General features: G+C 36.4%; 1 protein-coding gene across 6 annotated transcripts in view; it reads right to left on the minus strand.

The window, feature by feature from the left end:
* CDC25C (cell division cycle 25C) overlaps positions 1-17,608 on the minus strand; it is a 33,255-nt gene that overhangs the window by 9,201 nt on the left and 6,446 nt on the right. For all 6 annotated transcript variants that reach the window (XM_077138587.1, XM_077138590.1, XM_077138589.1 and 3 more), the window contains one exon: positions 1,617-1,775. In XM_077138587.1, the coding sequence (XP_076994702.1) occupies positions 1,617-1,775 (159 nt within the window). The remainder of the gene's footprint in view (positions 1-1,616; positions 1,776-17,608) is intronic.

A 17,608-nucleotide genomic window follows, 5' to 3' on the forward strand; every position in this document is an offset into this window, starting at 1 on the left:
TAATAAAAAAAAAACTGGCCAGAAATGTGAGGGTCTATCTCTGAACTCTAGTGCAATTCCCATAGTCTGCTTATCTCTCCATGCACCAGTACCATGCTATTTTTATCACTGTAGCTTTGTAATATGTTTTACCTTTTTTTTTTTGCATGGGCAGGCACCGGAAATGGAACCCAGGTCTCCGGCATGGCAGGCAAGAACTCTGCCTGCTGAGCCAGCGTGGCCTGCCCTGTAAGAGGTTTTAAAGTCAGGAAGTGCAAGTCCTCCAAATTCGTTCTTCTTTTCAAGATGTTTTGGCTATTTGGGGCCCCTTTGCCTTCCAAATAAATGTGATAGTTGGCTTTTCCATTTCTGGAAGTAGGACTTTGTTAGGAAAGCAAAAAGACAGTTTACTCATAATGGAGAAAATATTTGGAAATTACATATATGATAATAGTATAATATTCAGAATATATAAATAAATTCTACAACTCAACAATAAAGACAAACAACCCAATTTAAAATTGGACAAAAGATCTGAATAGACATTTCTCCAAAAAGGATATACAAATGGCTAAAAAGCACATGAAAAGATGCTCAACATCACTAGCTATTAAGGAAACGCAAATCAAACCATAATGAGATATGATTTCACAACCAGCAGAATGGCTACTATTAAAAAAACAGAAAACCACAAGTGTTGGAGAGGATGTGAACAAGTAAGAACACTCACTCATTGCTGGTGGGAATGTAAAATGGGATAGCCACTGTAGAAGGCAATTTGGCACATCTCCAGGAAGTTAACTATAGAATTACCATATGACCTGGCAATCCTGTTACTAGGTATATATCCAGAGAAACTGAAAGCAGGGATTCAAACAGAGATTTGCACACTGATAGTTCATAGTGGCATTATTCACAATTGTTAAAAGATGTACACAACTCAAGTGTCCATCGGCAGATAAATGGACAAACAAAATGCGGTATATACCTATGATGGAATATTATTCAAACATAAAAAGGAATGAATTCCTGATGCATAAGACAACATGGACGAACCCTGAGGACATCACTGTGAGTGAAAAAAGCCAGACACAAAAGGACAAATATTGTATGAGCTCACTGATATGAATTAATTATAATAAGCAAACTCAGAGTCAGAATCTAGAACACAGTTACCAGGAGCCTGGGTCTGTGTGTGGAAGGAGGAAAGGTAGGGAATAGGGAGTTAATGATTACATTTTACAGAATTTCTACTTGGGTTGATTTGAAAGTTTTTGTAATGGATGGTGATGATGGTAGCCTAACATTGTGAACATAATTAAGAGCAGGGAACTGTATATCTGAATGTGGTTAAAAGAGGCAATTTTAGGTTGTATATATGTTACTAGAAGAAAAACGTTTTTAAAAATAAACGGTACAGGGCAGGCTAAGTGGCTCAGTGGCAGAGTCCTTGTCTGCCATGCCAGAGACCTGGGTTTAATTCCCTGTGCCTGCCCATGTAAAAGCAAAATAAAAATAAATGGTACAACACAATGAGCCCTATTAAAAAACAAACAAATACATAAATGGCATGAATTAAAAAAAGAATCAGTGAAAGAATGTAAAAAATGCAAAGATATCATCAGTGACCACTTTACCTTGGCCTCTTCTTGATTATCCAGGGAAAATTCCATCAATTCATCTGAAATCTCCTCTGCCTGTTCTTCTCCTTGTTCTGGATTTTTATCCAATTTTGGAACTGCAGTAATGGGACTTCCCAGATCTTTCATTTCACTTTCTGCCAAGTTTCCATTCTCCTATCAAATATATTGGTAACATTAAAAATCTTCAGTAATTTACCATGCTTCCAGCTTTCTTTCCTCCCCAGAAACCCAAAATTTAAAATAGGATCAACTTTATCCACTTAGGATGGGATATGCTAAAAAGGCTTTTCCAATGGGGTTGAGATTAGCACCCTTTAAAATCTCTGGGGTATCTTGAACCCCTCTGGTCTATGAAACATGAGTAAGGAATTGGGTAACTTAAGATGTTAGTAGCTAAATCAGCAAACGATACAATAACTCACAAGAAATCAAAAGTAATTATTTTTTATGTAAAATAAAATATTTTATCTATCTGATTAGCAATTTTAAAAAGTGCTAACAAACCCCATAAACTATGAATTGCTCAAGAGAATGTAAATTTTTATAACATTTTTTGGAAAGCAATTTGGCAATATGTATCAAGAATCTTTTTTTCCTTTAGTACAAGTCTTGGTACCAATCTTAAATGAAAATATCTGAAATATAAGCAAAGATTAATGCTTGAGAATATACATCTTAGCATTATTTGTAAAAAGCAAAATTTGGATGCCACTATGCCCAATAATAGGGAAGTGCATATGTAAATTATGTTCCACTTATTAGAATAAAAAATCCATTAAAGATTATATTTCCAAGAGTTTTTAATATTAACTTAAAAAAACAGGATACAAAATTGTATATATGAAGGAAAAATCTGAGAGGATGGTATGGTAGCTGATGACAAACTCTGGAATCTGTCCTGTAACTACTTGTTGAAGAGTGTTTTGAAAACCATCGCTTTTTTCTTTCTTTCCTTTGTATATATATAAAATAAATATATTTATAATACAACTAAAAAGTTAAAAAAACAGTATATATGATATGACCTCAACTTGTAAAAATGTATACATAGCTAAAAGACTTAAAAGAAATAAGGTACACTGTTAACAGTGGTTTTTCTTTAGGTAGTAGCTATTTTCTATGTTTTTCTGTATTATTTTCTTTTAACATTTTCCCAACGTGCATGCAGTAATTTTAAAATCAGGGAAAAAAAACACAAAAAGAATAAAGTAGAGAAAGGATCCAAGACGGCTGATAGGGGAAAGGCTGGGCTCACTTCTCTCACTTTTCTGGGAAAAGGGCCATTTGCTGGGCAAGCCAGAAAAGTACAACTTGGGGAATGGAATTAAAGGCTTTGGGGAGTTTTTATCTGACCCTCTTCCCAGGACCCTGTGGAACTGCTATGTGCTCCCTTCATGGGTCCCTGGCCCAGCCCTGGTTGGATAACAAAGTGTCAAAGAAGAGCATTAACACAAACTCAAACAACAACAAGTTTTGTCAAGAGAGAATTCAACCTGCAGAATAAACTCCAGTAGATAATCTGATGCCCAGACAGCAGCAAAAAAATAACAAGCCATATTAAAAAACAGGAAGACATGGCCCCCAGTCAAAGGGGCAAATCAAAAAGTCAGAGGACAAACAGAAACTGAAACAAGTGATCAAAGATGCCCAAAGAATCCTAAACCAATTCAAGGAAATGGCTAAAGAGATAAAGGGTATTACAAAGACTCTGCATAAGCATAAATAAGTTTTTATTATTTTTTTATTATGAAAAATAACATATATACAAAAAAAGCAATAAATTTCAAAACACACTGCAACAATTGGTGGTAGAACAGATTTCAGAGTTAAGTTTGGGTTACAGTCCCACAATTTTAGGTTTTTCCTTCTAGCTGCTTCAAGACATTGGAGACTAAAAGAAATATCGATATAATGATTCAGCAGTCATACTAATTTGTTAAATCCTACCTTCCCTGTTATAACTCCACCTTCTCCTTTCATCTTTTCCCCAATCTTTAGGGAGCTGTGCTAGTTTGAAGCTATCATGTGCCCCAGAAAAGTCATGTCCTTTAATCCTCATTCAATCTTCCTAGGTGGGACCTTTGATTAGATGGTGTCTATGGAGATGTGTCTACACCCATTCAAGGTGGGGTTGCTTACTGGAGCCTTTTAAGAGGGAACCATTTTGAGAAAAAGGCTTTAAGCCACCAGAACCATCAGAGTCCACACAGGCAGAGACTTTTGGAGATAAAGAAAGAAAACGCCCTTGGGGGAGCTTCATGAAACAAGAAGCCAGGAGAGAAAGCTAGCAGATGTTGCCATGTGACCTCCCAGCTGAGAGAGAAACCCCAAACTTCATCAGCCTTTCCTGAGTGAAGGTAACCTCTTGTTGGTGCCTTAATATGGATATGTTCATAGTCTTAGAACTGTAAACTTGTAACTTGTAACTTAATACCCCTTTTTAAAAGCCATTCCATTTCTGGTATATAGTATTCCGGCAGCTTTTAAAGACTGAAACAGGGATTTGGGGGCTACGCCCGTTCTAGCTTTTTCATTTTGGACAGGGCCGTCAATGATAGAGCATAAGGGTACGGAATTAGTTGATGTCCTAGAGAGGCTGGCCCCTCTGGATTTCAGGACTTATCTGCCTAGGAAGTCATCTGGAGGTTTTAGGTTTCTGGAAAGTAATCATAGGGCATGGAACCTTTGTAGAATCTCAGATAAAGCCCTAGGTGTTCTTTAGGGTTGGTGGGAATGGTTTTGGTTGGGGTTTGGCAAACCATGATAAATAGTAATAACTAGCTGAAGCTTACATAAAATTCACTTCCAGAGTAGCCTCTTAACTCTATATGAACTCTCTCAGCCACTGATACCTTATTTGTAACAATTATCTTCCCCCTTTTGGTCAGGAAGGCATTGTCAATCCCACAGTTCCAGGGCCAGGCTCATCCCTGGAAGTCATATCCCACATTGCCAGGGAGACTTTCACCCCTGGATGTGATGTCCCACATAGTGAGGAGGGTAATGATTTCACTTGCAGAGTTGGACTTAGAGAGAGAGCAGCCACATCTTGGGCAACAAAAGAGGTTTTCTGGAAGTAACTTTTAGGTATAACTACAGGTAAACTTAGCTTCTCCACTACATAAACAAGCTTCACAAGGGCAAGCCTCAAGATCAAGGGTATGGCTATTGACTTGGGAGTGCCTAATGTTTAGACAGTGTCAGGGGTTTCTCTCGTGGTAAAATTTTTTTTAACAGTTCCATATTTTTTCTCCCATAACTCAAGGGACTTTGCCAATTCTTTATAATTATCTGCTCAACATACTCAGATGTATCTAGGCATTACATTAAGCTATGTAGAATGACAAGCCCTCATTTCCATTATGAGCTCCATGTATTTGGGTTGTTTAAATGATCTATTCAGAAAGGTTGAATTAGATTACGTGCTACAGAAAATTTAAGTTTTAGACAAACTAAACCTCTCTTCCTTTGGTCTCATAGAGTAGGTAAAGTTCTAAAATACAGACAATGTATTTTAGATTGGCTTCATTCTATCTCTAATTGAAGCCTAATCACTTTTCAATTTCTTTAACACTTGTTGTTTGGGGCAATACTGACTTTCAGACCTTCAGAACTCCTACTGAGTCTTAGATGTCATAGAGATAATCAAAGTTCTAGGGAAATACAAGGTTATACATGTATAGCACAGCCATAAAGAAGAATTTGAAAGCATGAAAAGAAAAATAACAGATATTATGGGAATGAGGGGCACAACAGATTAAATTTAAAAATATACTAGAGGCATGCAACAGCAGATTTGTAGAGGCAGAAAAAAGGATCAGTAAGCTAGAAGACAGAGCATCTCTATCAGACAAAAAAACAGATAGAGAAATAATGGGAAAAATTGAGCAAAACCTCAGGGAACTGATCAAGAACACGAAGTGCACATGAATTTGTCCCAAATTCATTTGGGACAATGTCCCAAAAGGAGAAGAAAAGGGAAAAGGGGCAGAATGAATATTTGAAGAAACAATGGCTGGAAATTTCCCAACTCTCATGAAAAGCATTGATATCCATGTCTAAGAAGTGCAATGTACCACAAACTGTATAAATTCAAATAGACCCACTCCAAGACACATGCTTTAATAGGATGTCAAATGCCAAAGATGAAGAGAGAATTCTGAAAGCAGCAAGAGAAAAGCAATTCATTACATACAAGGGATGCCCAATAAGAATAACCCTGGTCTCTCATCAGAAACCATGGAGTGTTATCTTATCTTTCTTTGAAACCATGGAAGTGATAAGGGAGTACACCTTGATACACTCAAGATACTGAAAGGGAAAAACTTCCAGCCAAGAATTCTTTATCTAGCAAAACTATCCTTCAAAAATGAGGGAACAGGGCAGTGTGATGGTGGCTGTGGCAGAATTCTCACCTGCCATGCTGGAGACCCGGGTTCAATTCCCAGTGCCTGTCCATGCCACCGCCCCCAAATTTTTGTTTTTAAATAAGGGAAGAGTTTAAGATATTAAAAAATAAACAGAAGCTGAGAGTGTTCATTACAAGAGACCTGCCCTACACGAAATATTAAAGGGAGTCCTACAGGTTAAAATGAAAAGATAGGGTAAAGAGGCTTGAAGGAGAGTATAGAAATGAAGAATATCAGTAACGGTAACTAAAAGGATATAAAGAGAGACAAAAGCAATATATGACATATAAAAAACAAAGGGTAAAATAGTTAAAGTACAGCCATTACAGTAATAACATTGAATGTAAACAAAGTCCTCAATCAAAACACACAGACTGGCAGAATACATTAAAAAATATGAGCCAACTATGTACTGTCTACAAGAGAATCACTCTAAACCCAAGGAGACAAATAGATCAAAAGTGAAAGACTGGAAAAAGATAGTCCACACAAACAGTATTTAGGAAGGAAAAAAGCTGACATAGCTATACTAATATTGGACAAAACAGACTTTAAACACAAAGCTGTTATAAGAGACAAAGAAGGATAAGATATATTCATAAAAGGGGCAATACACAAAGAAGAAATTATAATCACAAATATATATGTTCCTACTGAGGGTGTCTCAAAATACATGATGTAAACACTAGCAAAACTAAAGGGAGAAATAGATGTATCTACAATCATAAATGGAAATTATCAATGGATAGACCATCTAGACAGAGAATCAATAAAGAAACAGAGAACTTGAATAATGTGATAAATGAACTAGATCTAACAGACATATATAGAACAAAATACCCGAAAACAACAGGATATACATTCTTTTCAAGTGCTCATAAATCATTCTACAGGATAGGCTACATGTTGGTTCATAAACAGATCTTAATAAATTTAAAAAGATTGAAATTATACAAAGTACTATCTTTGATCATCATGGAATGAAGCTGGAAATTAACAACAGGAAAAGAACTGAAAAATGCACAATTTATGGCAGTTAAACGACACTCTTAAACAATCAATGGGTCAAAGAAGAAATTGCAAGAGTAGTCAGTAAAGACGTTTAGATGAATGAAAACAAGAACACAATATAAATATATCAGAACTTATGGGATACAGCAAAGGTAATGATGAAAGGGAAATTTATAGTCCTAACCATCTACCTTAAAAAGGTAGGAAGAGCTAAAATCAAAATCTAATTACGTACCTGGAGGAATGAGAAAAACAACAACAAACTAATCCCAACGCGAGATAGAAATAACAAAGATTAGAGCAGAAATAAATGAAATTAAGAACCAAAACAAAACAAAAACAAAAGAGAGAAACAACAAAACCAAAAGTTGGTTCTTTGAAAGGATCAACAAAATTGACAAACCCTTATCTAGACTGACAAAGAAAAAAAGAGAGACAACGCAGATAAATAAAAACAGAAATGGGAGGGGGGACATTACTCCTGACACCGAAAAACTAAAAAAGATCATAAGGAGATACTATAAACAACGGTAAGCAAAAAACTAGGCAACTTACATGAAATGGACAATTTTCTAGAAACACAGGAACTGACTCCAGAAGAAATAGATGATCTCACCAAACTGATCAAGTAAAGAGATTGAGACAGTCATCAGAAACCTCCCAGGACCAGATGGCTTCACAGGTAAATTCTACCAATCATTCCAAGAAGAATTTCTACTAATCCTGCTCAAACACTTCCAAAAAAATTGAAAAGAAGGGAAAGCTACCTCTTTCTGGAATCCTTTATAAGATGCTAAAAGACAGAGAGAAGACACAGAAAAAAGCCACAGAGAAGGTGAGAGAGGAAAGCCAGAGAAACTGAGAGAGAAGGACACACAGAAAACAGAGAGAAGCCACTGAAACCAGAAGCAGGAAGCAATGAAACCTGGGAGAAAGGGGAGGGACCAGCAGATCTGCTGAGCCTTCCCATGTGACAGAGGACCTAAGGATGCCATCAGCCTGTCTTCATGTGGACATTTTCACAGCCTCAGAACTGTAGACTTGTAAGTTAATAAATTCCCGTTGTTAAAAGACAACCCATTATACAGCTGCAGGGCTTCTCAGGCTCCAACTGTCCCAAGCATGGGCAGAATTAAGCTTGTTTGAGAGTTTGTCTGGAGGCTGTGCCTTCCCCAGGAGAGGGGTGGGGCCCAACTCAGATGGAATCCCTCCCTCAAGGAATTCAGACAGCAGGATCTGGAAAACTGAAGCAACTAAAGCCAGCTTACAACCTCTACTTTGTCCCAACCACTCCCCCAGCAGGGAAAGTCTGCTGAAGTTAAAGGTTCCACATCACCTTATGCTGGTGGGACCCACGGGCAGGAAAGCACCACACACTGGGCAGGATAGGAAAAACACAGAGTCCAGAGGCTTCATAGGAAAGCCCTTTAACCTGCTAGGTCCCACCCTCAGGGGAAACCTGCTCAGGTGACTCTTTCCTCCTGAGAGGCCAGTTTGGTCTGGGAAAATCTGACTGGAGTCTATAAAACCTAAATAGACGCTCCTAAGGTGGGGGGTGGGTGGCGGGAAAAGCACTATACAGGCAGGACAAGAAACAAGAAAACAAGAACTGGAAAATTCCAATCTGTTAAACAAAGCCTAAGCTAGAGGGCTAGAATAAGATGAACTGAATGTAAAAGAATGGATAGACAACAAAGTCATTCAGCAAGAAAATCCTAGGGAAAAAAGTGAAAGCAAGTTCTAGAATAAACTAATTAAGGAAATTAAATGCCTAGATGCCAGCAAAAAATAACGAATCACACTAAGAAAAGTGAACATATGGACCAGCCAAAGGAACAAACCAACAATTCAAATGAGATACAGGAACTGCAACAATTAACTCAGAATGTTTGAACAGACATGGAAAACCTCATTAAAAATCAAATCAATGAACTGAGGGAGGATATAAGGAAGGCAAGGAATGAACAAAAAGAAATGGAAAGTCTGAAAAAACAAATCACAGAACTTATGGGAATAGAAGGCACAGTAGAAGAGATGAAAAAAACAATGGAAACCTACAATGTTAGATTTCAAGAGGCAGAAGATAGGATGAGTGAACCGGAGGATGGGACATCTGAAATCCAACAAGCAAATGAAAGTACAGGGAAAAGAATGGAAAAATATGAGCAGGGACTCAGGGAACTTAATGACAACATGAAGCTCATGAATATATGTGTTGTGGGTGTCCCAGAAGAAGAGAAGGGAAAAGGAGGAGAAAAACTAATGGAGGAAAGTATCACTGAAAATCTCCCAACTCTTATGAAAGACTTAAAATTACAGATCCAAGAAATGCAGTGTACCCCAAACAGAATTGATCCAAATAGTCATACTCCAAGACACTTCCTAATCATAATGTCAGATGTTAAAGAGAAAGAGAGAATCTTGAAAGCAGCAAGAGAAAATCAATCTGTCACATACAAGGGAAGCCCAATAAGACTATGCATAGATTTCTCAGCAGAAATCACGGAGGCAAGAAAACAGTGGGATGATATATTTAAGACACTGAAAGAGGAAAAACTACCAATCAAAAATTCTATATCCAGCAAAATTGCCCTTCAGAAATGAGGGGGAAATTAAAACATTTCCAGACAAAAAATCACTGGGGGAATTTGTGACCAAGAGACCGGCTCTTCAAGAAATGCTAAATGGAGCACTATAGACAGATAGGAAAAAACAGCAGAGAGAGGTGTGGAGAAGAGTATAGAAATGAAGACTATCAATAAAGGTAAAAAGAAGAAAAAATAGATATGACATATAAAATCCAAAAGGCAAAATGGCAGAAGAAAGTACTGCTCTTACAATAATAATACTAAATGGATTAAACTCCCCAATCAAAAGACGGGGACTGGCAGAATGGATTAGAAACAGGACCCATCTATATGCTGTCTACAGGAGACGCATCTTAGACCCAAGGATAAATATAGGTTGAAAGTGAAAGGTCAGGAAAAGATATTTCATGCAAACAACAATCAGAAAAGAACAGGAGTAGCTATACTAATATCCAACAAATTAGACTTCAAATGTAAAACAACTAAAAGAGAAAAGAAGGATACTACATATTAATAAAAGGAACAATTCAACAAGAAGACATAACAATCATGAATATTTATGCACCAAGCCAGACTGCTCCAAAATACATCAGGCAAATACTGAAAAGAGAAATAGACACATCTACCATAATAGTTGGAGACTTCAATTCTCCACTCTCATCAATGGACAGAACATCCAGATGGAGGATCAATAAAGAAACAGAGGATTTGAATAATACAATAAACTAGATTTAACAAACATTTATAGAATATTACACCTCACAATAGCAGTATACACCCTTTTCTCAAGTGCTCATGGATCATTCTCAAGGATAGACCATATGCTGGGTCACAAAGCAAGTCTCAATAAATTTAAAAAGACTGAAATCATACAAAACACTTTCTTAGATCATAAAGGAATGAAGTTGGAAATCAATAATAGCCAGAGGGCAAGAAAATTAACAAATATATGGAGGCTCAACAACACACTCTTAAAACAATCAATGGGTCAACGAAGAAATTACAAGAGAAATCAGTCAATATCTCAAGGCAAATGAAAAAAAAATACAACATATCAAAATTTATGGGATGCAGCAAAGGCAGTGCTAAGAGGGAAATTTATTGCCCTAAAAGCCTATATTAAAAAAGAAGAAAGAGCAAAAATCAAGGAATTAACTGTCCACTTGTAAGAACTAGAGAAAGAACAGCAAACTAACCCAAAAGCAAGCAAGAAATAACAAAGATTAGAGCAGAAATAAATGAAATTGAGAACATGAAAACAATCGAGAAAATCAAGAAAACCAGAAGTTGGTTCTAGGAGAAAATCAATAAGATTGATGGACTCTTAGCGAGGTTGACAAAAAGAAGAAGAGAGAGGATGCAAATAAATAAAATCAGAAATGGAAGACGATACATAACCACTAACCCCGCGGAAATAAAGGAGGTGATGAGAGGATACTATAAAGAACTTTATGCTAATACACTAGACAATGTAGATGAAATTGACAACTTCCTAGAAAGGCATGAACAACCAACATTGACTTGAGAAGAAATAGACAACCTCAACAAACCAATCACAAGTAAAGAAATTGAATCAGTCATTAAGAAGCTCCCCAAAAAGAAAAGTGAAGGACCAGATGGCTTCACATGTGAATTCTACCAAACATTCCAGAAAGAATTAGCACCAACCCTGCTCAAACTCTTCAAAAAAATTGAAGAGGAGGGAAAGGTACCTACCTCATTCTACAAAGCCAACATCACCCTCATACCAAAGCCAGACAAAGATATCACAAGAAAAGAAAACTATGGACCAATCTCTCTAATGAATATAGATGCAAAAATCCTCAACAAAATTCTTGGAAAACGAATCCAGCACCACATTAAAAGAATGATACATAATGACCAAGTAGGATTCATTCCAGGTATGCAAAGATGGTTCAACATAAGAAAATCAATTAATGTAATACACCATATCAACAAATCAAAGCAGAAAAACCACATGATCATATTGATTGGCGCAGAAAAGGCATCTGACAAAATTCAACATCCTTTCCTGTTGAAAATACTTCAAAGGATAGGAATAGAAGGGAACTTCCTTAAAATGACAAAGGGAATATATGAAAAACTCACAGCTAATATCATCCTCAATTGGGAAAAACTGAAAACTTTCCCCCTAAGATCAGGAACAAAACAAGGATGCCCATTATCATATTGTTAGTCAACATTGCATTGGAAATACTAGCCAGAGCAATTAGACAAGAAAAAGGAATACAAGGCATCAAAATTGGGAAGGAAGAAGTAAAACTCTCACTGTTCTCAGATGATATGATACTATATGTCAAAAACCCTAAAAAAATCCACAGCAAAACTACTAGAGATAATAAATGAGTACAGCAGAGTGGCAGGTTACAAGATCAACACTCAAAAATCTGTAGTGTTTCTATACACTAGTAAAGAACAATCTGAGGGGGAAATCAAGAAAAAAATTCCATTTACAATCGCAACCAAAAGAATAAAATATTTAGGAATAAATTTAACTAAGGATACAAAAGACCTCTACAAAGGAAACTATAAGAAATTGTCAAAAAAAAAAAATCACAGAAGACCTAAATAAATGGAAGGGCATACCGTGTTCATGGATTGGAAGACTAAATATAGATAGTCAATTCTACCTAAATTGATTTATAGATTCAATGCAATACCAATTAAAATCCCCAAAATTTCTTTTCAGAAACAGAAAAATCAATAACCAAACTTATTTGGAGGGGCAGGGTACCCAGAATGGCTAAAAATATCCTGAGAAAGAAAAATGAAGTTGGAGGCCTCACGCTACCTGACTTTAAGGCGTACTATGAAGCTATAGTGGTCAAAACAGCATGGTATGGTGTAAAGATAGATATACTGACCAGTGGAATCAAACAGAGTGTTCAGATATAGACCCTCTCTCATCTATGGACAATTGATCTTTGATAAGGCAGTCAAGATAACTCACTTGGGACAGAACAGTCTCTTCAATAAATGGTACCTAGAGAACTGGATACCCACATGCAAAAGAAGAAAGAGGATCCATATCTCACACCCTATACAAAAATTAAGTCAAAATGGATCAAAGACCTAAACATTAGATCTAAGACCACAAAAGTTTTAGAGGAAAATGCAGGGAAATATCTTATCAATCTTATAATAGGAGGTGGTTTCCTAGACCTTACACCAAAAGCATGAGCACTGAAGAAAGAAAGAAATGGGAACTCCTCAAAATTAAACACTTTTGTGCATCAAAGATCTTCATCAAGAAAGTAAAAATACAGCCTACACAATGGGAGACAATATTTGGGAACAATATATGAGATAAGGGTCTAGTATCCAGAATACATAAAGAGATTGTTCAACTCAACAACAAAAAGACAAACAACCCAATTACAAAATGGGCAAAAGACATGAATAGACACTTCTCAGAAAATGAAATACAAATGGCTAAAAGGCACATAAAAAGATGCTCAACTTCCCTGGCTATTAGGGAAATGCAAATCAAAACCACAATGAGATATCATCTCACACCCACCAGAATGGCCATTATCAATAAAACAGAAGATGACAGGTGCTGGAGAGGACGTATAGAAAGAGGCACACTTATCCACTGTTGGTGGGAATGTAAAATGGTACAACCTCTGCAGAAGGCAGTTTGGCAGTTCCTTAGGAAATCTAGTATAGAATTGCCATATGATCCAGCAATACCATTGCTGAGTAGATACTCAGAGGACACGAGGGCAAGGACACAAACGGACATTTGCACACCAATGTTTATAGCAGCTTTATTTACAATTGCCAAGAGATGGAAACAGCCAAAATGTCCATCAACAGATCAGTGGCTAAGCAAGCTGTGCTATATACATATGATGGAACATTATGCAGCTGTAAGACAGAATAAAGTTATGAAGTATGTAACAACATGGATGGACCTTGAGGACATCATGCTGAGTGAGATTAGTCAGAAACAAAAGGACAAATACTGTATGGTCTCACTGAAGTGAACTAACATTAATGAATGAACTTGCAGAATTTCAGTTAAGAACAGAGACCATCAGGAGACAGAAATAGAGTATATATTGGGTAATTGGACCTGAAGTGATACAGATTATGCAACAGAACTGATTGTAAAAAATCAGAAATGGATAGCACAATACTAGCTAACTGTAATACCATAATGTCAGAACACTGAATGAAGCTGAATGTGAGAATGATAGAGGGAGGAGGGCTGGGGCACAAATGAAATCAGAAGGAAAGATAGACAATAAAGACTGAGATGGTATAATCTAGGAATGCCTAGAATGTACAATGATAGTGACTAAATGTACAAATTTAAAAATGTTTTTGCATGAGGAAAAACAAAGGAATGTCAGTATTGTAGGGTGTTGAAAATAGATCATAATTCATATTTTAAAACTTTAACTTATGTGTAAGACTAAAGCAAAAAATTTTATTTGATATAAAATTTATAGTTTGACTAGTACATTTCCTAATAGAACTTATACGGATGGTTTAATTGAACTCTATAAGCACATGGAACCTTGAATAGAGCATGAGATTTGTAGGTTTGTCCAAAGTGATGCCTCAATAAATCCCAGAGTGATTTGAACAGTGAATAAAAAAAGTATTTGCAAAGTCCACTTGGGGGAATGGTAAGAAAGGGGGAAAATTCAACTTCCCCAAATGGAGAATTCTTGATATTCTCACAAGCAGTGGGGACAACCAAAGCAATAGGCTGAGTCCCCAATCTTGGGGTTTGTTCATATGAAACTTAACCCAACAAAGGATAGGCTAAGCCTACTTAAAATTAGGCCTAAGATCACCTCCAGAGAATCTCTTCTGTTGCTCAGATGTGGCCTCTCTCTCTCTCTCTCAGTCAACAGGACAAGCAAACTCACTGCCCTCTCCCTCTCTACATGGGACATGACTCCCAGGAGTGTAAACCTTCCTGGCAACATGGGACAGAATTCCTAGAATGAGCTGGGACTCAGCATCAAGGAAATGAGAAAACCTTCTTGACCAAAAGGGGGAAGAGAGAAATGAGACAAAATAAAGTATCAATGGCCGAGAGATTTCAAACAGAGTCGAGAGGTTATCCTGGAGGTTGTTCTTATGCATTATATAGCTATCACCTTTTCACTTAAGGTATATTGGAGAGGCTGGAGGGAAGTGCCTGAAAATGTAGAGCTGTGTTCCAATAGCCATGTTTCTTGAAGATAATTGTATATTGATACAGCTTTCACAATGTGACTGTGTGATTGTGAAAACCTTGTGTCTGATGCTCCTTTTATCTATGGTATAGATAGATAAGTAAAACATATGGATTAAAAATGAAAAAATAATAGGAGGAGCAAATGTCAAAATGAATTTAGTAGATTGAAATACTGTTGATCAATGACAGGGAGTGATAAGGAGTATAGGAAAAAAATAGAGGAAGCAAAGGCTAAAATATACTGGGTAGATGGAAATACTAGCAATCAATGAGAGGGAAGGGTAAAGGGTATGGTATGTATGAGTTTTTTTCTTCTTATTTCTTTTTCTGAATTGATGCAAATGTTCTAAGAAATGATCATGGTGATGAATATACAACTATGTGATGATATTGGGAATTATTGATTATATACCAAGAATGGAATGATCATATGGTAAGAATGTTCATGTTTGTATGTTGTTATATCTTAAAAAATTAAAAAAAAAAAAAAAAGCCAACCCATTTCTCGTATATTCCATTTTGGCAACATTAGATAACGAAAAGAGATTTTCATGAAGCCAATATCACTCTAATACCAAAACCAAATAATGATATGATGAGAAAGCAAAATTACAGACCCATCTCTCTAATGAATATAGATGCAAAAAATCTTTAAAAAAAATACTTGCAAATTAAATCCAACTACAAGTTAAAAGAATTATACACATTAAAAGAATTCAACACAAGAAAATCATTTAATGTAATATACCACATTAACAAATGGAAAGGGAAAAAGCACATATCAATTGACACAGAAAAGGCACTTGACAAAATCCAGCATCACTTCCTGAAAAAAAAAACACTTAAAAAGATAGGAATAGAAGGAAATGTGATAACTGGCATATATGAAAATCTCACAGCTAATATTATATGCAATGTTAAAGAATGAAAGTTTTCCTCTTGAGATTGGAAACAGGACAAGGATGCCCACTGTCACCACTGTTTTTCAAACATGTGCTAGAAGTTCTAGCCTAAGCAATTAGGCAAGAAAAAAATATACAAGACATCAAAATAAAAAAGGAAGAAGTAAAACTTTCACTATTTGCAGATGATACGATCCTACACCTTCAAAGTCCTGAAAAATGTACCACAAAGCTACTAGACCTATAAATGATTTCAGCAAAGTAGCAGGGTACAAGAGCAACATGTAAAAATCAGTAGTGTTTCCATCCACTAGTAATGACCAATATGAAGAGGAAATCAAGAAAAATATTCCATTTAGAATAGCGAATAAAAGAATAAACTATCAAGGAATAAATTTAACCAAGGATGCAAAAGAGCTGTAATCAGAAAACTACAAAGCATTGCTGTGCCAGTAGGATTTATGTATTCTAGAAAAGCCATGTTTTAATCCTAAACAGTCTTGTGGGAGCAATGGTTTTTTCTAATCCCTATTCAGCACTATAGGTTGGAAACTTGATTAGGTTATCTCCACAGAGATGTGACTGAATCAATTGTGGGTATTAAACTTGATTAGATGGAGACGTGTCTCCACCCATTCTACGTGGATCTTGATTAGTTTACTGGAATCCTATAAAAGAGGAGATATTTTGGAGAGAGTTCCTTTTGAGAACAATGAGATAGCCACAAAGCAGAGAGCCCATGCCGCCAGAGACCTTTGGAAGAAGGAATACGTCCCCGGGGAGCTTCAGGAAGCAAGAGGCCTAGAGAGGAAGCTAGTAGACGTCATGTTTGCTACATGCCTTCCCAGTTGAGAGAGATATGCTGAATGTCATCGGCCTTCTGGAACTGACGTATCTTTCCCTGGATGCCTTAGCTTGGACATTTTTATAAACTTGCTGTAATTGGGACATTTTCTCAGCCTTAGAACTGAAAACTAGCAACTTATTAAATTCCCCCTTTTAAAAGCCATTCCATTTCTGGTATATTGCATTCCGGCAGCTAGCAAACTAGAACAATTGCTAAAACAAAGCAAAGAAGACCTAAATAAATTGAAGGACATTCCATGTCCATGGGTGGGAAGACTAAAATATTGTTAAGATGTCATTTCTACCCAAAGCAATTTATAGAATCCGTGAAAACCCAATCAAGATTCCAAGAGCTTTCTTTACAGAAATGGAAAAGCTAATTACCAAATTTATTTGGAAGGGTAAGGGGCCCTAAATAGGCAAAAACTCTTGTAAAAGAAAAAGAAAAATGAAGTTGGAGGACTTACACGTCCTGACTTTAAAGTATATTATAAAGCTACAATAATAAAAACAGCATGATACTGGCATAAAGATAGATATATTGACCAATGGAATCAAATTTTGACAAGGCTGCTAAGTCCACCCAAATGAGACAGAGAAGTTTCTTCAACAAATGGTGCTGGATGGGACAACTGGCTATTCATAGGTAAAAGAATGAAAGAGGACCCCTGTCTCACACCTTATACAAAAGTGAACTCAAAATGAATTAAAGACCTAACTGTAAAAGGTAAAACCATAAAACTCCTAGAAAAAACTGTAGGAAAGCATATTCAAGATTTTATGGTAAGCCATTCCATTTCTGGTATATTGCATTCCGGCAGCTAGCAAACTAGAACAATTGCTAGATCTTACACTCAAAGCACAAGGAACAAAAGGAAAAATAAGATAATGGGACCTCCATAAAATCAAATACTTTTTGGCTTCAAAGGATTTTGTCAAGAGGGTAAAAAGTCAGTCTACCCAAAGGAAGAAAATATTTGGAAATCACATATCTGATAAAGGTTTAATATCC

This window comes from Tamandua tetradactyla, chromosome 20 (assembly GCF_023851605.1).
Source record: "Tamandua tetradactyla isolate mTamTet1 chromosome 20, mTamTet1.pri, whole genome shotgun sequence".
Classification (NCBI taxonomy): domain Eukaryota; kingdom Metazoa; phylum Chordata; class Mammalia; order Pilosa; family Myrmecophagidae; genus Tamandua; species Tamandua tetradactyla.